Genomic DNA, 23,152 nt, shown 5'->3' on the forward strand with positions numbered 1-23,152 from the left:
CATCTTACCATATTCTATTGTAATTTTTATTTGCATGTGTTTCCCATGCTAAACTGTGTTTTTCTTAAGGGCACTTAAAAATGACACATAGAAAGTAAACATTTATTGAGCTAGATTTCTACAGATAGCAATATGACTATTGGCTTAAGTTCTCAAATATCTTGAAACATGATTATTTAATGCTCCTTTACAAATTCTCTTTTTTCCTATCTTTTAAAAACTTTTTTTCATGGAAATTTTCAAACATATACAAAAGTAGGGAGACTTAGTACAATGAAATTCCAAGTACTCATCACCCAGCTTCAACATTTATCAGTATTTTGCTAATATTTTCTTATCTATTCCCCCCACTACATACACACACACATACACACACACACTCTTGGGGGAAAGAATGTCTGGGATATATATTTTTTTTTAATTAGAATAATGTATTATTCTAACAAAGTATGGAAAATTAGTGTGTTTGAATCATTTCAGATTAGAGAAAGTTTCATACTTAGCAGATTTAGGCTTTTAGCACCTTTGAAAAGAAACATTCAAAGTTAAGACAAGTGTCAGGACAGGCTCCTGACTACCTTCAGTGATGATTCCTCTGACTTAGGATGTGCAGGTCACAGAACAGTGTGGTTATTTGGTTTTTTTCTCTGCATTTTGAGAGTGCCACAAAAACACACTTAAAGAGAGTGAGACAGGTGATCACTGACTAGATGGCTGGTGGTTAGAAGATGGTAGAGAAACGTTGGGACAAAAGGAGAAAATCACAGGCTGGACGAGGTGGTCAAATGGACAGCCTGGGGCTTCCCTGGTGGCGCAGTGGTTGAGAGTCCGCCTGCCATTGCAGGGGACACGGGTTCGTGCCCCGGTCCGGGAAGATCCCACATGCCGCGGAGTGGCTGGGTCCGTGAGCCATGGCCTCTGAGCCTGCGCGTCCGGAGCCTGTGCTCTGCAACGGGAGAGGCCACAACAGTGAGAGGCCCACGTACCGCAAAAAAAAAGGACAGCCCGAAGGCGCTGACAATGTAGTACATGGTCTTGTTCTCCCATCGCACAGTGCAGCTCCCATCAGTAGAGCTGTCCCAGAAGCAGGAACTTGCCATGTGTAATCCCGCTCTGTTCTTCTGCATGATTACACGGGTCACAATGTATTTAAATGGTTTCCCCAGCTTGGTGAGTTGGCTTAGGGTTTGCTCCACTATGTTTGTGGTCCACTGATTCACTTTGCTGTGCTGATAGGCATTGCCACCAATGGCTCTTTCTATGGCCTCTTTTACAATGTTGCTCACTTCATCAACAACAAAAGCAGTCTCCTTGGTAGCCTGGTAGTCTTCCATCTTTCCTTCAGTGCCTTGCCTCTGCCTTCTGTCTGGGATATTTTAAAGCAAATTCTAGCATAGCATCATTTCACTCCTAAATATAGATAAGGACTTTTTTACTTTAATATAATCATAAGTCCATCATATTATTTAACAAAATTGATAATAAAATTTAAATATTACCTCATACTCAGTCCATGCCTAAATTTCTCCTGTTATCTCAGAAATGTCTTCTTTAAGTTGGCTTATTTGGATTGGGGCCCAAACAAGGTCCAGACATTGCTTTGGTTAATTGTCTTTTAAGTTAATTAGTCTATAATAGGGCCCTCTCCCCTACACTTTTTTTTTCCCTCCATTTGGATTGGATCATTTGTTCTGTAGGAATTCTCAAAATCTGGATTTGGCTGATTGCGTCCTCATGGTGTCGTTTAATGTATTCTCATTTTTACTTCATATTTCCTATATAAACTGGTAATGAGATCCAGAGGCATGATTATATTTAGATTCAGTTTTTAATTTTTGCAAGGAATTTTCATGAGGGTTACTGTGTACTTCCTTTTGCATCACATCAAAAGATACATAATGTCTAGCTGTCCCCCTTTTAAGTGACATTAATATTGATCAGTGGGTTTAGGCAATTATCAATTTGACCAGTCATAAAAAAGTTCTCCATCAACTTTTTTTTTCATTCTCTTGACTTTATTATGAATTATTTTACATTTTAAAAAATATATGTATAGTCAACTACATTTATTTGTAATACCTTTCAGTTTTTCAGAACTGATGATGATGGCTACCCAACCACTAATTTCTAGGTATATAGAAACTAACTTTTTTTTTTTTTTTTTTTTTTTACACGGTACGCGGGCCTCTCACTGTTGTGGCCTATCCCCTTGCAGAGCACAGGCTCCGACCACGCAGGCTCAGCGGCCATGGCTCACGGGCCCAGCCGCTCCGCAGCATGTGGGATCTTCCCGGACCAGGGCACGAACCCGTGTCCCCTGCATCGGCAGGTGGACTGTCAACCACTGCGCCACCAGGGAAGCCCTAGAAACTAACTTTTTAATGAAAATTTTAGTTTTTGTTTGTTTGCTTTTCACTTAAGGCTTTGGTCTATCTGGAATGTGGTATAAGATGGGGTGCCATTTTTATTTCCTTCCAGATGGTTGGCCAATTGTGCCTGTGTCATTTGTTTAAGAATCCATCTTTTCCCCCCATTGAATTAATTAATTAATTAATGCTTTTGTCCTGCTTTAAAAACCTACAAATTGAGATCTTTATTTCTGTTTCACTAATAGTCTGTCCCTACACCAATACCACATTTATTTTATTTTTTAATCTTATTTATTTAATTATTTATTTAGTTTTGGCTGCATTGGGTCTTTATTGCTGTGCGCAGGCTTTCTCTAGTTGCTGCGAGCGGGGGCTACTCTTTGTTCTGGTGCGTGGGCTTCTCATTACGGTGGCTTCTCTTGTTTAGGAGGACGGGCTCTAGGCGCACGGGCTTCAGTAGTTGTGGCATGTGGGCTCAGTAGTTGTGGCTTTGGGACTCTAGAGTGCAGGCTCAGCTGTTGTGCATGGGCTTAGTTGCTCCGTGGCATGTGGGATCTTCCCGGACCAAGGATCGAACCCACGTCCCCCGCATTGGCAGGCGGATTCTTAACCACTGCACCACCAGGAAAGTCCCCCACATTTATTTTATTAGAGTGAGATTTTGCTGTGTCTGATGAAGCTAGTTTCCCTTCACCCACTTTTTTTTTATTCAGTGTTTCACCTAATGATTTAGTAGCCATTGGTGATAATTGCCTTGATTTATTACTTCAGTAGAGGTTATTGCCTTTGCTTTTAAGAACTTGATTTTACACATTTTAGAAATATAAATTATGTATTATTTCTATAGTACATCTCTTTGATTTTTGAATGTACAGCCATAAAATAGCCAGAGGGAACTTTTTTATGATTCACTTCAAAGCTGAGTAATTATCACTTCCTTAGTTTGTAGATTTTAAAAAATAAATAAGCTTTCTTTTTGCTTCTCTCCTCCTAACCCCCATCAGATTGAAGAAGAAATGTTGGCTTTGCAGAATGAACGCACAGAACGAATACGAAGCCTGCTGGAACGTCAAGCCAGAGAAATTGAAGCCTTTGACTCTGAAAGCATGAGACTAGGTTTTAGTAACATGGTCCTTTCTAATCTCTCCCCTGAGGCATTCAGCCACAGCTACCCAGGAGCTTCTGGTTGGTCTCACAATCCTACTGGGGGTCCAGGACCTCACTGGGGTCATCCCATGGGTGGCCCACCACAGGCTTGGGGCCATCCAATGCAAGGTGGACCCCAGCCGTGGGGTCACCCCTCAGGGCCAATGCAAGGGGTACCTCGAGGTAGCAGTATGGGAGTCCGCAATAGCCCTCAGGCTCTAAGGCGGACAGCTTCTGGGGGACGGACGGAGCAGGGCATGAGCAGAAGCACGAGTGTCACTTCACAAATATCCAATGGGTCACACATGTCTTATACATAACTTAATAATTGAGAGTGGCAATTCCGCTGGAGCTGTCTGCCAAAAGAAACTGCCTACAGACATCGTCACAGCAGCCTCCTCACTTGGGTACTACAGTGTGGAAGCTGAGTGCATATGGTATATTTTATTCATTTTTGTAAAGCGTTCTGTTTTGTGTTTACTAATTGAGATGTCATAGTATTTGGCTGCCGGGTTTTGTTTTTTTGTTTTTGTTTTTTAACTTTCGGAGAAATTTTGAAAAGGGGAATAGATATGTATGTGTGTATACATATACATACACACACACACACACACACACACACACACACACACACACATATACACACACACATATATCTCAAGCATGTGGTTACAAGAAATTGGCTAGTTAGGGGGTATTTTCTGAACACTGCAAAAATAGAATGCAGGAATGTGTCTTGAGTCATCACTTTGGGGCAATTATATCCTAAGAAGGTCGTGAAAAAATCTAAAGCCTTTCTCCATACCCCAAATTCTTATAAGCTACTCACAGCAGGCAGCATATGCTGAAACAAGTTATTATGGAAACACATCTGTGTCCCCTCACCAATGTATTTTCTTTATTAAATTGGTCTGACTTCTCAGCCTCATTTGGAGTGAAAAAGAATGTGGAAATCCATGAACACTAAAGGGTTCCATTGACTTTTTCAGAGAGTAGAAAACAATTTAGTTCTTTTTCTGAATGCTGCATAGATTTGTCAGTGATTTTTTTTTTTTTTTTTTTTTTTTGGTCCATTCAATTGTGCCTTTTTTGTGGCATGGTGAGATGGGAGGTGTAAGGAGATGACAAGTTGTGTGGGAATTGCATCAACGAACCTGTGAGCCTTTAAAGGGGAAGACCAGAAGGGTGAGAGAGACCCCTGAAAGTTCATATGGTGGGTATGTTCAGCAGCATAGTGAAGAGATGAAGCCTCTATATCCTGACATTTTGTTGCTTATACTGTGATATCTTATCCTAGCTAAGCTCTATAACTCCCAAGACCCCAAACAGTACTTTTACTTTGTACAGAAACAAAGAACATATAGCCAATACAAATCAAATGCCAGAGAGTTTTGAATGATGCCATATTTGCAAACTGCCATCTATTGGAATTCTCACCACACTACATAGACATAATTTGATTACCCCTTTTGGCTTATGGGATTTCCTGTTTACAAGTAGAATAGCCAATTATTTAAATGCTTAGTTGCCATAGTGAACCAGGAGTCACTGAGCCAATGACTTTACCAGCTGCTGACTAATCCTCATCACCACTGTAGATTTTGCTGCATGTGCAGGTCCTCTTTTTTTTTTTAATTGCTGTTTTTGTTGCTGCAATACTTTACAAACTTCTAGTTCCTTGAGACTTAGTGACCATTTGGCATCATGTTAACATCACACAACAGGAAACACCACTTCCAGAAGTCTCTAGCCTCAGTGCTAAAGTACTACTGAAAAGGAACTAGCAAGTTTGGCAAATTTTAAAAAAAAAGTAAAGTAAGTTATAGTGGTCAGGGAATCTCTTGACAAACGCTAACTTTTTTTTTTTCCCACAGAGGGGCGTGTTTTGTTTTGTTTTGTTTTGTTCTGTTTTGTTTTGCAATGAAGGATCAACCCAATGCTGAAAGTTAGATGTTACTTGGTATTCCACTGCTAGTGTGGAAATTGAGTTGAAGGTGGGTAGGAAGCTGTGAGTATGACTTGAAGGAAAAAAACTTTCTTTTCAGTGATAAATCAGAGTTTCTTACAAGTTGTCTTGACCCCTCCCTTGTCTTGAAGAACCCTTGCTGCTGACTCTGGATCCTGCTTTTTGTAATAGTCAGAGAACTCCAAGGTAGAATTTTCTGAGTCCCTCTCAATGATACTCTTCACCTAGACCAGGCTAATGACCAAACAGTAATCTATAATTGTTGAAATATTGGCTTTCTCAACAAAATTTAAGTCTTCCCCAGGTATGTCAGTCTAATCTCCATGAATCCTCCCCTTTAGGAGTTTCTGGCATTCATTTAAAGGTAACTAGAAGAAAAATTAATATTTTAATGTAAATCTTTTAAAAACCAAGATCACAGTAGAATTCACACACAGTTTTAGGCAGTGTTTCAGGTAGCACTCCGGTACATTGTCCTCTTGGCCATGCTTGAGATCACCAGTTTTTAGGTGAACGTGACATGTACTTCTTGTCTATCTAATGAAAGGAGCTTTTAATTTTCTATCATTTTGCATTCACCTATTATACAGTATTTCAAACAAATTGAGATATTTACCTATTTGGAGGAAAATGATAGGAGAGAGCTTTAAAATTAATGTCCAAAAATATGAATTTGATACCTTTAAAAAAATTCTTATTAGGTCTGGCCCCTCTATACTACTGGAGGCATGGAATAGGAGTGCAGCTCAGTTTTACATACAAAACTCTTTAAAATAAAAAATACTACCAATAATACATGTTAAAGTCCACTTGTGGACTTAAATTAGTCAAATTGAGTTATTGAGTTCATGCAGATCATATGTACTTGTAAAATTGTGATTGAATACTGACTCCAAATGTCTATCCAGTAGGTCTTTGTATCTGATTTAATTGTGTGGCAACCAGTTTTACATGTAGGCCATGACTATACCTGGATTATTCCATTAAGTTCATTTTAATTAAAATATATATAGTTTGCAAAAATGGTTCAACTTAATTGATTTGTGTGTGTTTGCAAGATCTAACTTCTGAGGAATATCATACATGGTAGGAATTATCAAAGAGTAAAGCTTGTAGCAGGAAAATTTGAAAGGTTTTGAGAGATTCTGAAGAAAGAAGCAGGCACTTTCTGAATCAGTGTACAGACATCAACATTTGATCAAATTACTACTACCTCTTCCCCATTGTTGGTGTTCACTTGATATATATGTGTTTAAGAAAATAAAAAGTATGGGATATTTGTCCAGCATATCAGAAAGTCGTAAATGCTATGTCTGGTATCCAGAGCTTGGCAGTAAAAGTTTCTTGTGTTCACTGTCTCTCCCTTTTTTAAGTTAGCATTAGAAAAATGCAAAACCTCATACCTTGAAATATATTGTTCCTAATGGGGTTCCCTTCCTTTTGCACATATTTTTCCCCTTATTAAAGTCAGCTCTAACCCCAAATTAAAGTATCAAAGTATTTTCATTATATAGATAAAGTTAGTTGGAAAATATGTTTTTATTAGTTTTATTCAGAGCTGCCATTCTTTTTAGTCATTTCTGTGCCTAGAGATGAGTAGTCCTGCATTTGAAGCCACACCCACAGATATGATATGCTTGGTACTCTAGGCCAAGGATTTATTGGTAAGTTGAACTTTTTAGCATAGTCATTATGATTTTCAGCTGCCTAGACATCAGGTAAACATCATTCAGTACACTAAAGAAACTGTCCTTGACTCTCTCCCACTCCCACCTATTTTTCCTCACCCCCTTTTCAAAAATTGAAAACGCTATGAGTGTCTTTTTCAGACCATAAGGCAGACTTTAGTAGCTTTCTACTTCTTTAACTAAATGGCATTTTAAACTTTTATAGAATACATTGTGTTGGACACTGGAATAATACTGTTTATTTTCACCTGTGAAAAATGACTTTATTGTACTTGAAACACCTCCTTTGCATTTCTCCATTTGTGCCATTCACTAGTGGAAATAAATTGTATTATACCATAATCTACTGGCTTTTAAAAACTGTGTTAAATATGCACATTTTTGGTATAGTTATTATCATTTGTATGTATATATTGTATATACATATGAGTGTCTATATGTGTGTATAGATTGATGAATATAATTCATACTGTACATTTCCATCAGGGCACTTAAGGTTCTGTTATTTTGTTTCATTATTTTAGTCCTCAGTTAAGGCAAGAATGCATGTGTTTCTTAACAATGAGTACTCTGGGTTGATATTTATGAGAAGGTGGTCATTAGATGCAATCTTTTCTGTTTTAATCCCCTCTTAGCACTTGAGTGGGTGGAAAGAAAGTTAAGTAAAATGTGGAACCATAAGTTGCAATGCAGTAAAATAGTGCTGGGGAAGGAGCCAGTTAGTGTTTCTGTGAGTTTGTGTCATGATGCAATGAAAGATAGGTGATGCAGAGAGAAATGAACCATGGAAACTAAAAACACTGGTGGTGATTCCTCTGCAAAGATAAAAAGAACCAATAAGTCACATAATCTTCATGTGCACTCCATGCATATTTCTTAGTAGTGGTGCCATTGATCCTCTTACCCTTTTTACTCCATTGATAATAATTATTATAAATTTTGCTAAGGACCAAAACATCCAAGAAAGGAATTACTGCTAAAGCATCTAAGGTTCTCCTAAACTATAAAATCAACAGGAAATGGCCACTGGGAGAGAAGGATTTGGTATTGGCAAGGGGCTTTCTCCTTTTAGCTGCCTCTTCTTGCTTGCTAATAGTAAGTTCTTCATGCACCTTCCACCCCTTCGGAGGCACTACTTTTCAAGCACAGATTTGGCCCAACACTGCAACCCTTTCCTAAGTAGTTTATATGGCCCTGCATTTTGTTCCATGCTCACAATGTGAAGTGTCTAGTGTATATTCCAGTCAGAAAATAATATATTTAAGGTGTATAAGTGTGAATCTCCTATAATGATGGAAGAGGAGGCTCTTATTTCTTAGAAAACTGCTTTCTCTAAGGAACAAATCTAAAACTTGGGCTGTCATCTTGGAGCTGCTTACCAAAATACAGATCCTTATTAAAGAGAAACAAATTCTCTGTTTTCCCTCATCTATCATCATAGTGCCCCCCAACCAGGTTGTAGCATTGCCTATTAAAAGGCACTCACTTACTCTTAGTTGTTAAGAACTGGAAATTTTCCATCCTCAGATTCCTTAAAGGATGAAGAGTGTGCTGTACACTTAGCAGACTTGCCTCTTGTATGCAAGGACTACTGATTGAAGTCTATTTTGCTGTGTGTCTGGTTATGTTGTCTGCACTTTTATTAAATCACTACAGTAAGTCTACATTGGAAGTGACTTAATTTGTAAAGAAGTTTTATTAAACACTGTCTAGAAAAAGAAAGTGAAGCTGAGAACTCTTCCTTTATTATGCATTTATATTTTCTACTGAATTCTGGTAGCCCCCTTTAAAGTCACATTAACTAATTCTTCCCTTGTTTATATTCAGATTTCCAAAATTTCACTCATGCAAGGGAAGAGAATCTATTTGGCCTAATGGTAGTCTTCAGATCATAAGAAATATGTAAATTAGCATGCACCTTATCTGCCTGTTGTGGGTTTCTTAAACTTGCACTTCCCTCTCACGCACCCCAAAATAGATATCCTTTAAAGAAAATAAAGGCAGAGAATTAAAACTGGGGAGCCATTTACTATGTCACCATCACTGTTAACTGTTACCCAGCAATCAGAACTTTTTGAAGTTTCAGAGCTTGTGTGTGTGTATGTGTCTGTGTGTGTGTGTTTATGTTTGATTGTGTTGGGTTTGTTTTGTTTTTAAATGTACAAGAGAGTCTTTAAAGAGAAAAAGGTTAATCCTCTCTGAAACAGGATGCCCATTGGATATACTAATCTGGACATCTGTAGGTAGTTTACCATGAAAAAGTAGAGAGAAGATGAGACTTGTGAATGAATGAAAAGGGTATCTTGATACCCCAGAATTCCCCCTAAATTACGGGTAATTCAACCTGCACAGTTTCCTTTTCACTCATAGTTTTTAGCAATTGTGAGTGAAGAAATCATGTAATTATCTGTAAATATTTAGCTAACAAATTGACCTAGTTTCTGTATTTTTTTGTTTTTGTACTAAAGTTTATAAGTCTGTGCCAGCTAGAGAGGAGTTGCTGTCATTGCCAGTTGTGGTCCTAGCATCTAACCCTGAAACCATCCTAGGTAACATTTTTAGAATTAATGCTTCAGTGTTGTTAAACAGGGAGAAATTAAGCTCAACCATTGGTCAGGTTTAAAATCTTTTGAAGCAAAGTCATTTTATTTAATACAATGATTACATGTCCTCAATCATGAATGAGGTAGGGAACCTCCCTCCCCCAGTGGCCATGTTTACAGAAGTGTGTTTTGTCTATAAAGTGCAAGGGTTTTAATGTTTATGTAAATTATGCAGGTGATAACATTATGGCTTGGAATTGTTTATTGGGCTCTCGCTGAATTTTCAAATGAAATGAACTATGCTTATTACTGGCACATTGATCCCATTTCTGGAGCATTTTCCTATTTCCAGAATTACATGTATTCCTTTGTCAATCCTTTGACAATTTCTTTGTCATTAAAGCTGGTAAACATAGATGAGGGAATTGCATTTTTTTAAATCCATGAACCTTCATTTGTGTGCCTTCATTACTCATGTTTCTTTGGCAACTCTGAGGTCAGTGAAGTTTAGAAATGAGATACCAGTGTTAATGAAAAGTGTGTACTCTTCGCTTTTGCATGGCTTGGCTTAGCATCAAGGGTATATTTGGGCCACTTGAAAGCATGAAGACCAGTTGTATGGGAACAGGTTTCTCTCAGTGGCACAGTTTGCTTTTTCTGAGCCCTCAAATACATTGCCTCAGCATGAACATCATTGTTTCTATAAATTACACATGGTCATGGAATGAATTATGTGATTTGAAAGGATGGAACTGCTTAATGTTTGCAGATTCCAGCTGGCCATGTGACTATTGGGCACATATCAAACAAACCTGGGGGGAAATATTGGAACCCTTCTAACCCTTCTTTGGTCATAGACAAGTATATTTAGTTTATTAAGATGTTGGCTGCCCCTGGTAAGTTGCCAGAAAGCTCTTTTTTGGTGCCTATTCCAAATGTGCTTTCTTGCATTTCATAGTATCAAAGAAACCACCACCCCTTCTTCCCAGCAGCATTTTATGTCAGACCTTTTATTCCACATTAAATGGGAGTTGTGCCTACTTAGAGTGCCCCTCCAATTAATTACATACACGTGTCCTAAAATAATCCAAGCAGGAGACACAGGTAGGAAAATTTTTTTTAGGAAGTCCACTCGAGGCCAGTAATCTATCTGACAAGGTATTTTACCACGTTATCTTGCCACTTGATAAATGAGCCTATTAGGAATTGCAGATGGTTTCATAGGGCAAAATCCAAGTAGAGAGGGATATGTGGGATTTCTATTAAGAGATAATTTTGTTATTGTTTTACCTCTCCTTTTATGATCCTTCTCTGCTAGGTTAGAGTGGGTTAATTCTCCAAATTTATTTTGTTTTTTATTTTTTAGGGAAATTTTTACAAAAGTGATGGTCTGATGTAAATAACATTTTGAAGTATAGTGCACATAAGTTCCCGAGACTATTTCAACCTGATAATTTGTAAGTGCTTTAGAGTTTTTTTATTAACACTTGTGTTGCTAAATCCTATTTATGTACGTCTGCTAAAAATTTTAACCCATTTAAAACTTAAACATTTAAATAATGGATGAGTTACTCTGAGCAATTTAGCTTTCAAAACCCCCTTGTTTTAGTACATGAAAAAGATAGCCTAATGCGCATTAATGAGGTTGGAGAGACTATGAGAAATATGTATAGTGTATATTTTAAAACAGCTTTGCTTGTATTGTGAAGATTTAAAAACAAACTTGAGATTTTTAACGTAACTATTAACACAGTTTTAACATAAGTTATCCCACTGGGTTTAAGAGCATCTTGAATGTATAATCCTTTCTGTAACCCAGGTTGGTTTCTGCTTTTACCAGTCATCCAAACATATTATTTATGATTTTAGTTTTATATACTCATTTACTTTTGTTTTCCTCAACCAGCATGATTTTTTTTGCACATGTATTGTAGAAATTTTTAAAAAGAAAAATCAGTACATCATTTTCTCTGGATTTTCTTCACTTCTCTTCCTTTCTACTAACCCATTACCTTAAAGGCCATATCGCTCCATTTGCATTATTTGTGCAAATGCCAGGGTTGGTTTTTATTTTTATTTTTGCTATTTACCTAAAAAAAGAAAAATGCTTCAGTCAATTGCTTTTTTATTTAAAAAAAGAAAAAAGAAAAGAAAAAAAGCTGTAACCTTATCATTTCTGAGTAGACCATTGAGAGATGAATGCACACCTGTAATAGCCCAGGACCAGCTTTGGTGGCTAAAGGGAATATTTTAACTAAGCAAGAGGTTCTTTTCTAAAAGTGGTATATATTATTCACAATCTCTTTCAGTTATTCCCACAAGTCAGGGGTCCAGATAAAATGAGGGTTATCAGCTAACTGATATGTTATCATTGAGGTTCATCAATGAATTTGTACATTTCTAGTTCCCTTTGGTGAAGGGAAGAAAAATGATGATTTTGCAAGACCTAGATTTTGGCTTGGTTTCTTGCCTCCTTTTTTGGCAGCCTTCATCTTCTCATCTCCTAAAGCCCTTGAGCCTGTAGGGTTTTCATGGTGGACAAAGGACCTGTGGTCTTTTAAAACTAGGACTGATTTTTTTGGCAAGAGATTATCATGTTGAAAGTGATGTTCTGCCACTTTACCGGAGACTAATTTTAAATATACACAGTCCTCTTAATTTTCGGACCAAACAGACACCCACAGGGGAGGCTTATCAAGGGTTGCAATGGGGAAGAAGCCTCTCCCTCACTGTCAGCACCAGCTGGTAAAGGTGACTGTACAGATGTGCATTTTCCTTTTGGTAGAAATGGTCCGCAGCACTAATTGGTAAGGCTTATTGTACAGTATATTGTCAGTATTCTTCTGGTTCAACATACCTTATAGTTCATATATAACCTGTATTAATTGTATAGATTGTGCATTTAAAGCTGTTACCAAGTTGTCAGAACATAAGAGCGAAAACAAGGTCATATGTAATATTTTGTTTGTAAGTATCCTTTGTATCATAGCAAAGGAAATGTTTAAAAAAAATCAACTGTAATAAAGTAATTTTAGTACACAGAGTGTCTGCTCAGTTTTTTTAAGTAATTGTATTCCCATAAAGATAAAGTATATTTCAGTTCAGTGACTATTTACTAGGTAATTACTGAATCTCAGGCACTGTGCTGTACATTGGGGGGTTACAAAAATGAGTAAGCTATGGGTAAGAATGAGCTCCCTAGTGTAGACTAAAACCCTCTAGACTAATTGCCTCGAATTCTGTGTGCCCAGACAGTGAAGCAGCCTACTGTGCTGTGGATGTGAGATGATTCTACTTTAGCTTCTAATGGCTTGTTGCAGGTTCTTAAGTTTTATATAGACATATGTTGTGGTCTGTGTAACTACAGTTCCTCCCAGACACATGGACACATAGATGTATGCAGTTCTTGGACCTTGTACAAAGCTTCACAAGGTGGTTTCACCTGGGTTCGTTTTCCCAGATTTGAAAATCATCACATTTCAGCCCTGAATGGGGCAGAGTATCTAATCCAGTCCTGTTAAAATGACTTTGTCAGAAGGCTTAATTTGGAGGGAAGGAGTTTCTTGGGCTGGGGTTTATATGTTTTTTTCTATTAGAAAATAGTTTTAAGTGTTGTCATTTTAAAAAGTATAGTTGAGATTACCTACTTTATTGAATAGAAGACTATCAGAAAAATGGCACTTTTAACTTTTTAACATAGCTTCTAAACTCCTAGAATGTTGATGCTGAGCTATTTTGAGATTAATTAGCATTTATGTAGTGTTTAATTTGCCTGGGTCAAACAACTACGTGGCAGAGCCAAGATTTGATTCCAGGTGTTCTATCTCCAGCATTTCCCAACATCCCACCTTGAATTTGGTTGAGTTGAAAGGAGGTTTAAAAAACAAGAGTTCTTTCTGCTTTATCCCCACAATTGAGCAGTTCAAACTACAGTGGATGGAGAGTTAGGTGCTTCTACCATGTCAGCAACCCAAAACAAATGCTGTCATTGACTAAACACATCAGAGATGCTCTGAGTTATGCTTAGGGTTTAAAGCCCATCCTACCTGACTATAAAAGAAATTTTTTTTTATAAAAGAAATTTTAACATAAATTAAAAAATCACCACAGTGATAAACTCCACAGCCCCAGGGTTATAAGTTAGTGCTATCATCTACATCTCAGTGATGCCAGCTGCCAAACCAGGGTTTTCCTATATATGTCCTAGGCAATTAGTGACTTTAATTATACTTTCAGATACTTGTTCTTACGGATAAGAGGGAGACAAGGCTGCTGAGGGTGTTGTTTATTGCAGGCTGTGTAATAACTTTAGGGGTGCCATTTATAGATTCATGTTGGCTCCGCCACAAGAGTTGTGCAGCAGCTCTGAAGACAAATTCTTTCTCCTTTTGTTAACACCCTTTACATTATGGAGTTTAAAATGAGCATTATTTACTGTCATCTTAGCCAGTGATTGACTAGGAAAAGGCAAAGTATGGCATAAAGAGCAGTGGTTTAGGGTTCTGGTCTTTAGCCCCATCACTGCTAACTGAGATCTTAAAAGTCACATCCTTTCTGACCATCACTTACAAGAAATAGGAAAGCAGATAGTTTTTGGCTGGAACAAATGAACCAATGTATAACCTGTTAGCCATAACATGGTTATCAGAGAGAGAGAGCATGTGTGTGTGTGTGTGTGTGTTTGGGAAGGGGGTGGGGAGAGTTTGTCCTCAATTGGGCAACCCAGCACCCAGTTTGTAAGCCTCAAAGGTGCTGCTCTTCCAGGCCCTTCCCAACTTTGCAGTGGAATTAATAACTGGAAATCCTTGGCCTTACAAGAATCAGAATATAGACTCTGATCTGAAAGCAGATGCCACGTCATTGTAGAGGTCTTTGAGCTCTGGTTGAGGAATTAAATGGGCTTGAAGAATGGGATCCATCTGCTTTTACTATTTCATTATAGCCTAACAGACCTTAATTAAGGCCTATTCACAGTCTCAGTCTTTGCATATGGAATAACTCATAACTTGCCCAAACTCATATGAGTCACAAGTGAAGTAGAAACTAGAACCCACATCTCCAAACTATTTCAGTGCTCTATCCAACACACAAATTACTAATTGCCCACTGGAAGACATCTCTGTGTAGGTACCACTGATGATCAGGGAATTTTGAGCCTGCTGGGAAATTATTAGCCCAGAGCAGGAGGCCTGGTTGTTGATTAAACAGAGGTTCCGCTGGTTAGTGTTAGGGGACACAAGCCTAGATCTATAGAAGTGAAGCAACAACCAGCAAATAGAGAATGTGCAGTGAGGCTCCGTTAACTCCACAGGTAGGTAAGCACAGCTCAGTACATAGAGGACTTAAGAAGAAGACAAACAGCACATTTGTTTGTGGAGATTTAAAAAAGAATGACATGCCATTGTTGCAGGGAGACTGAAATTTATTATTCAGAGGCAAACAAGCTGAGAGAATTTTTTCTTCAATCTCACTAGTGATAGACACTAGAGCAAGATACCTTATTACACAGGAAGGCTGGAGGAGCCAGAGACATTTGTTTTTTAAGTGTTAATATCTTTTATTTTTTGTTTTAATGAAATTCTACTTTTCCTCTAAACTTTTAGCTCTTCCTGGATACTTCAAAGCATAATTATTAGATGTCTTAAAACATCCTCTGGTCACTTTGGTAGGGTTATTTTCATTAAAATCTTTATGTCATCTCCCAACTCCCAGAATTTGGATCAGGTCTATGATCTGATCCTCAAGCCCATAAACCAACCAGAAGTCTTTACAACCCACTGAGCTCGTTAGCATTATTTCCAGTCACCGACTCTCAGATGAGAAGAGACCTTATATCTAATGTAGGCCACCCTTATTTCTCAGCACATGTCCCCTCCATGATATGTGCCTAGGAGCAGTCTAGCTTCTGCTTCCTAAGGCATTCGTTCCATCCCTGGGCACTTGGACACTCCCTAGGTATAACTTCTTAATCTTAACTCTACAAACTGTCATAACTAGTGAAAACAGTTTCTGATGCCATCTTTTGTGGCTTGGCTGTAGGATCATTGGTATCATTGAATCATTGGTATCATTGGCAAGTTCTGCCAAAGTGGCCAAGTATCTCTGCCTGTTTAAGCAGGGTGGGAACTTTATACTAAAGTTCATTTCTAAAGGAAGAAACCATGGCATTACTGAGGGTGACTGACTGACAAAGGATCCTGCAGTCTGGGTGGAAGATGAGTACAGAGCAACTTCTGACTCTGGGGTGGTTTTGAGGTTATATATAAAGCTAAGATGACACTTCCTGTGTCAAGACCTCTTTTCTAACAGTACTCAAGTCTTAGCAAGGATATCTTCACTCAAAACAGAGATGACATCTCAAAATGAGGATTTGGTGCTGTGTTTTTTTATTATTGTCATCTCTGGCCAAGCCACCTTGGAAACCTATGCATAAATACATAAAATACTAGATCTTTAAGAGAATTAAGTTACAGCTTAGCACAGTCTTTGGTATCAGAGGTCAGAACTTAGTAGGACTCAAGAAAACCTTGAGAAGCAGTTGTCTGCTTCCTGCATTCTGATCCAGTGGGTGGAGACAGATAACTCAGGTCTGAGATTATGCCTCCTTTATTGTAATTGGATTGTGTTTTCTTTTCCCCCTTTACCATTTGAAGGTGTTTATAAATAATGAAGAGACCAAAAGGGAGGCAAGCAAGTGATTGAGACCTGAGAGGATTGCTAAAGACTTGCTACCTGGAAAACTCCCAACTCAGTGGTACTTCTTTGGGTTTTGTTTGTTTTGTTGTTTGTTTCTTGCTTCCCCAAACTCATAATTTGTCACTTCGTTTTTAGGGCCATGCCTTCTCTCAGAATGTGTGCCTGGGGTTCCTCCATCTGGTTTCATATAATTAGCTATTAACCAAAGCAGAGCCAATTTGGGTGATTACTTCATTGTTAGACTGAAGGACAGGGTCACCCAAACCTGCTTGAACAGGAACTACGCTTTCTTGGCAAAAATGGCTTGAAAAGCAGCGATGTCACCAAATGGTGATGAGAAGATGAGAGAGAGGTAGCTTCCTGAGAATGGCTATGAGTACCTCTGGCACAGGGGCATGGAGGAGAAATACTTTAGGGTTTAGGTCATTAGGGCTGTGGATCCAAGGGGATCCAAGGGACAAGGGCTGTTCTGCTGTTCACAGAGCTTTAAGACTATAACTGGAAAAAAAAATTTTATATATATATATATATATATATATCTCCTCCCCCACCCCACCCCACAAGCTGGCTTTCCTGTAAAAAAGGAACCATGATTTCTCCCAAAGCTATTATCTTAACCAGAGTCCCGTGGTATCTGGCCTAGAGAAACAATCTGGATTTTAGCCCTTAGGGGCCCTTTAATCCTGGGTGGTGAGGGTGGGGGTGGTTAAAAACCACTGGACTGCTCCCCATTTTGCAATGAGTTCTGAATGGTTATAGGGTCCTGCATATGGGACTGCAAAACCTAATAAGCTGAAATCCCCACTGTACCAGATGCTGGGGGAGGGGGCTGGCCAGATGTCAGTAATTCTTCTTTGCCAAGCCTTATACCCAGGCGTTAACCAGAAGTAGAACAGCTTCTTTAGGGTTCACTTCCTTATTATCTCTCCTGCTCAGAAATGGTGAGAGAATGTTAGATGAGGAACATAGAGGAGGAGGAACAAGAAGTGGGGAAAGGAGGGAGGGAATTTTTTCATGACAGGATAATGTGCCTTAGACAATTGAATGTTGTCTGCGTTTCAGTTTAGATTCTTGGATAGTTCAGAGTTTCTTTTTATTTGATCCAGAGGAACAAGGATGGGCTAAAATTATCCAAACCTAAAATCATGGCCCCAGAAGTTCCTCATACCAAGCCTTAGGATATGGCTTTTGGTAAACATCTCTCCTTCTTCAAATTGCTTTGCTATTTGTGAGGCCAGTATGGAGCTTCCTGTCAAAACAAGTGCCTTCTTTCTTGATGACCAATTAAAATTTCAGGGCAAGGATTTTCTGGGAGGAACTGGATGTCCTATTGTATTGCTTAATGGCCTAATCCAAACCAAGGTGTGGGTCAATCTGTACAATGCCTTATTTTACTCTGATCTTAAGCATTAGTCCTCATAAAACCAAACAGCCTATCAGTCACTGAGTGGTCAGATCCAGGAGGAAGCTTTTCCTGCATCTACATGGATGGCCTTTTGAATAACTGAGCAGAAAAAGCATGGTAATGTGAAATACTCATAAATCACTGAGTCAGTTCTAGCCAATCTCTTGGAAATTTTGTTTGCTTTCTCTGGTCCCAGATGTCTCTCCAGGGTCTGGAGAGGGAAAGGCTAGTAGTAGTGTCAGAAAAGAGGGCAACTAACCAAAAAAACACCTAAGATATGAGGTTTATACTTTTACCACTTAGAGAAAGCCCACATCTCAGGAGAAAAACACCTCTCGCTAGAACTCTCTGGAGTAATCCCCCGAAATGGTACTGGAGGGAGCAGCTAGAATGTCTGAGAGCCTGGCTCCTTGAGCCATGGTCAACCAGACCCTGCGAGGATTTCCTCTTCCTAAGATCATCCTTGGGATCTCTCTAGTGAGTCTTGAGGTCCTAGGCTGAAGCCCCAGATCAGCCCCACTCCCAGTCAGGACTTGCAGAACTCAACCGAAAGACTGGCCCTTGGTATTCCAGACGCAGGCGTTCACGCTGTCTAGCTGGTTGCCCTCCCCAACCCAGTCTCAGCACAGCACTTACTGCCTCTGGGCCTATCTCACAGTCAACGCAAGACGCGTTAGCTCTGTGAGCCACTTCCCCGTCTGCCACCACATGAAGTCAGCAGAGCGCCACAGCCGCAGAAAAAAACGAGGGAAGTAGCATCGAGACACAAACATCCTGTCCTCACTACATCAAGTGGCTCCAGCTTGAGAACCAGCGTCACAGAGCTGATTATTTATGTGGCACAGACCTGCCCAATGGCTCACAAAACTCATCTCCTTTGTATCTTTGCTGTGAGCGAGCATTTTCTCTTGAGTCCAGGGACGTACATGGAGATATTCTTTGGCTTATGAAGTCGGTGACAGGGGACAGTGACAGGGAATGCCCAGCTGCTGAACCAGGATGCGTTGGCATGTGTAGAGCAGGGCCTGGGCAGGAGTTCTGCTCAGGGGCAAATGAACGCTAGCTTGCTGAAGTTCCATCTCTTTCCACAGACCAGTTTAAGAGAGAAGGGGCTGAATCGGGGGCAAAGAGCTGAAGCTGCCTGCCCCATTCAGTCCTCAATGCCTTTTCAGGACACAGCCGTGCCCAGCTCTTTCTTCCTCGCAGGGCTGGCGGGTTCTTGGGTCAGGTCTCACCTTGTATACGATCTCTTCCAGCTAAAGATCTCCTCCAGGTTGGAAGAGGGAGAGACCTCCCGCTTTGGCAGGGTTCCCCAGCGACGCCGGCCCCCTAGGAACGAAACTCGGCGCCTGCTCAGCCCTTTCATCCTCTCCTCCGTTCGGAAGAACTCAGTCAAGGCCCGGAAGTACTCCAAGATGACCTCGTGGCTCCAGGCTGGCAAGGGCTCCTGGCGCAGGAAGCCACAGTGGCCTCCATGGCGGCTGAGCAGGAGGAAGAAGTAGGGGTTGCTGTGAAAGAGTTCAGTTGGCAGAAAGTGGTTTGGGGGCCCACACACAGGATCATCGGCGCTACAGATGCATAGCACAGGTACGGCTGCCTCGTCCACATCCCGGAGGGGGTCGTTGTGGTCCCAGTAGGTGTCCCAGCTGATGGGGAAGCTCTTGGTGTGGCAGAAGAGGGTCTCTTCAAACTCTCGCAGGGAGCGGCTCCTGAACAGTTTTCCAGTGTCCACTGTGTCCTCCAGGGCTGTGGCGTACCTGGCAGAAAGAAGTTGAATGGGGAAGGAAGGAAAGAGAGGAAAGAACTGGAAAATAAATTGACAGCAGAAGTTACAGAGTGGCAGCCCACAGGCCAGATTCTGACCACAGAGGCTTTCTTTGGCCATATAATGTATTAAAAAACTTCCATGTCATTGCCATCATTTAAAATCAGGAGATTTCATGTAAAATGCATCTATCTGGCTTCTCGAGGGGATTGGGGAGATCTGGCGACATGGGCTGGCATGGCAACAATCAGGGTATTTCCTCCCTCCTTCCTGTGTTACAGTTTCTACCAGGACAGTCATTCATGGCATTACCTCCCCAGCCCTGGGGCAGCATTTGACTTTACAGCCGCTGAGTTATTGCAACAGCTCTCCTCCAGACCTCATCTTCAGACCCTCTGTAGGGAACCTGCTATGAAATGTCACCTCCTGAACCTCTCTTGGAAGAACTCAGTGGCTCAGACTATCCAAACCAGCAAGTGACATCCCCCAACATTAACATCTTACTTTAAGTTGTATTAGTTTGTCTGCTTTTTTAAAAGATAATATGCTATCCAGCTGATGACAAATGAGTGTGTCCTCGATCAGTGGGGCAGGTATTCCTAGAGAGGACTGAGTGGCGGAGGAAGTGACTGGGAGTGTAATTAATTGGGTGAGGCCCCAAATGGGAGCCTGAGAGCAACTGCTCTGGGAAAGAGGTACATCTTTGCTGTTTCCACCTCCCTGGAGAGGGCTTGGCACCCTGATCAGGAGGCCAGGATGGGCAGCTCAGTCCTTTATTTGGATTAATTCAGCCTTAGCCAGCTGAATTTGGATAGGTGTTTCCTGCAAACATTCAAAGAGGCTTGCCCCAAGTTGGCAATCCCAAAATTCCATGGGCAGGGCAGTTCCTAAAGGCCCAGGTTTCCTCTCCACTTCCCTTACCTTATCCTCCAGCTGGAGCCCAGGGTCAGTACTGAGGGTGGTCATTTGGGGATGGAAACTGGCAGTTAAGCCACGTGAGAGTACCTTGCCCCTGGACTGTTCCAGCGGCTCTGGGTTGCCATGGTAGCACATGGGCTGTTGCTGAGCTCAGGGTTGACCTTCTTAGAACAGGAGGCAAAATAGGGCAAGGAAAGAAAGAGAAATCACAATTGTCACCATGTATTGGTGCCAGGCCCCTTACTTTCATTATCTTATTTCATGCTTATAACCACCTTGGGAAGTGCTTATTATAAACTCCATTTAACTGAAGAGGGAAGTGAGGCACAAAGGGGTTAGCTAACTTGCTGGAAATTCAGGATTTGAACCCAAGTGGGTCTGACCCCACATCCCAGGTCTTTCTGCCACACCACACTGCTGCCATCATGTCTTTGACCTCGTTCTTCCATCTCCTAGGAAAACAACAGTGTAAGCAGAGGCCTGGTTATTTGCTGTGGGAATGTCACTCAGGCCTTCTCAGTGGAAAATTCTCCCCTGTCACCCTGGTGGTAGATTCTTTTCTTTTTGGAGATTAAAAAAAATGTTGAAATACTCTTAAAATTTTTGCATTAAATATTGAGTATATACCTGGGAATATGCAAAACATCTGTCAGGTCTAAAGAATTTTAATCAATCAAATACCACCAAATTTCTGATTCCTGTCACCTCCAGGCTCAGAGGAAACATTCTGGACAGATAACCAGTCACAACTGCTTCCAGAGCCCTCTTTGCTGATTTGACAAGCTATGGACTAAGCGATGTCCGTGTCAGGTGCTGCCTCTTGTGGCGGGTGGGGCAGGTGCTCAGGTTGCTAGGACACGGTGGGGCTGAGGTGAGTGAGGCCAGGGGGCCCCAGGTCAGGAGTCCCTGCTCTAGCTAATGATGCTGAGTCCGTCTGTGGCTTTTAAACCTGCTTCCCTGATTCTGTCCAGACTAGAGGGTTTGGACGCTTCAGGAAGTGTGTGAGGAAAACTTTGCCCAAATTGCTCTAAACCTGTTTGATTCAAAACCAGGCAGAGCCGTTTCTCAGCCCCAAACCTCTATTCCCCCATTGCTCGTCTGCAGCCGCCGTTACCCACCTGCTGAGGGCGATCTTCTGGTGGAGCAGAAAGCCCCGCTCGTAGGGCCAGGGCAGGCCGGCCTCAAACCACTCGCGGCAGCATAGCACCGGCGAGATGCAGGCTGCACCGGTCATGTAGCTGGAGGAGCCACACTCGCCCAGGTAGGACAGCAGCAGCGCCGAGCCTGAGCCCTCGCTCACCGCGAACAGCAGGGCTGCGGGGTGTCGGAAGCGGATGTAAGTGATGGCCTCTTTGAGATCAGACGGGTCCCCGAAAGGCTGCAGCCGGGGGCTGACCAGTGGGCAGCCGTGGTGGCCGCGACGGTGGAAGATGACCGGGTAGTAGCCGCGCTCCAGGGCCAGCAGGCAGAGGCCGAGCACGTTGCGGGTGAGGCGTCCCCAGGCATTGGGAATCACCAGCAGCACCGCCGGGAGGCCCCCGGCATTGGTGACCCGGCGGCCCCGGGCGCAAGGTCCCACGACCCAGTCCAGGGCCACCAGCCCGTCGTCCGCCAACTGCAGGTACTCCCGGGCCAGATCGGACCCCGGCCCCACCGGCAGCACGAAATGGCAGAGGGTCTGCAGGTGGGGCCCGGAGAGCCAGGAGCGCGGGCCCGGCTCCAGCGCTGTCGAGCGTCGCAAGGCGCGCAGCAGGCACTGGGCCAGCGCCGACGGCTTACAGATGAGCCTGCACCCGCCGGGCAGAGGCTCACGCCCGTCGCTGAACTGGTCCGCGGGGCCTGCGCCGTCCACCTCCTCCTCGTGGTCTTGGCCCTGCGCCCCCGGCAGGGTCCTCGCTCCGACGGCGCGCCTCCCGGGGCGCCGCAGCAGCGCGGCGAGCAGGCCAAGCAGGGCGAGCGCGGCCAGGAGCAGGGCGAGGGCGGCGCCCCACGGCGGCATGGCGAGGCCGGAGAGCCCCCGGCGGGCGGCAGCGGCGGGGAGGTCCCCTTGGCGAGCTCCCCGCTCTGGCCGCGGCTCCGCCGGGCCGCGGCGGCTGCCCAGGGCCCTCCCGCGGGGAGGGAGGGGGTGCGCTCTGGATTGGCCGCGGCCCCGCAGAGACAGCCAGTTCGGTCCCGGCTCCCCTCACCCGCCCCCCACTCCCGCCCACGGCCCTTTGTACAGTGATTGCGACAAGCAGGAGCAAGAGGTGAAAGGAGCGGAGGCCACGGGGAGGGAGCGAGGACGCGCCGGCGAGACGGAAGGGAGTGGGGAGGGCAGCAAGCCGAGGAGTGGGGTGTGGGGGGCAGAAAAGTGGGGAGACTTGGAGACCGAGGCTTGGGGAACGGGGATGAGTCTCAGAATCCCCGTGGTGTGTAGGGTGTGCAGCTACCGGGGAGACCTGCGTCGCTGCGCCCTCAGGGGCCGCTGTTGAGAAGTAGCAAAAGGGAGAAGTGAATAAACCGCAGCTCCCGGCGCGGGCTCCCGGGCTCCCGCGGGGCGGCTGCAGTGCAGCCGGAGCCACCACCCGCACCTCCGTCGCCAGGCTCGGCTGTGCTCTCTGACCTCGGTGTTTGTCTCGGCCCCGCGGGCACCCGCAACTGCGCAATAACCCGGCCG

At 42.6% G+C, this 23,152-nt stretch overlaps 2 protein-coding genes and 1 pseudogene across 5 annotated transcripts in view; 1 reads left to right on the forward strand and 2 right to left on the reverse strand.

Annotated features, from left to right (window-relative positions):
- TAOK1 (TAO kinase 1) overlaps positions 1-12,753 on the forward strand; it is a 149,256-nt gene extending 136,503 nt beyond the window's left edge. For all 4 annotated transcript variants that reach the window (XM_059997041.1, XM_059997039.1, XM_059997042.1 and 1 more), the window contains one exon: positions 3,374-12,753. In XM_059997041.1, the coding sequence (XP_059853024.1) occupies positions 3,374-3,835 (462 nt within the window). In that variant the 3' untranslated portion in view covers positions 3,836-12,753. The remainder of the gene's footprint in view (positions 1-3,373) is intronic.
- Positions 1,066-1,493, reverse strand: LOC132414557 (dynein light chain Tctex-type 1 pseudogene; annotated as a pseudogene).
- A 92-nt stretch (positions 12,754-12,845) lies between the features above and the next one.
- On the reverse strand, positions 12,846-22,661 carry ABHD15 (abhydrolase domain containing 15). Its single transcript, XM_059997043.1, has 2 exons — positions 21,615-22,661; positions 12,846-19,570 (listed from the first exon to the last, which is right to left on the reverse strand). Exons 1-2 carry the CDS (start codon positions 22,493-22,495, stop codon positions 19,045-19,047), a joined length of 1,407 nt encoding a protein of 468 aa, XP_059853026.1. The 5' UTR covers positions 22,496-22,661; the 3' UTR covers positions 12,846-19,044.
- Positions 22,662-23,152: the final 491 nt, after the last annotated feature.

The sequence above is a fragment of the Delphinus delphis genome, chromosome 19, assembly GCF_949987515.2.
Source record: "Delphinus delphis chromosome 19, mDelDel1.2, whole genome shotgun sequence".
Lineage (NCBI taxonomy): Eukaryota > Metazoa > Chordata > Mammalia > Artiodactyla > Delphinidae > Delphinus > Delphinus delphis.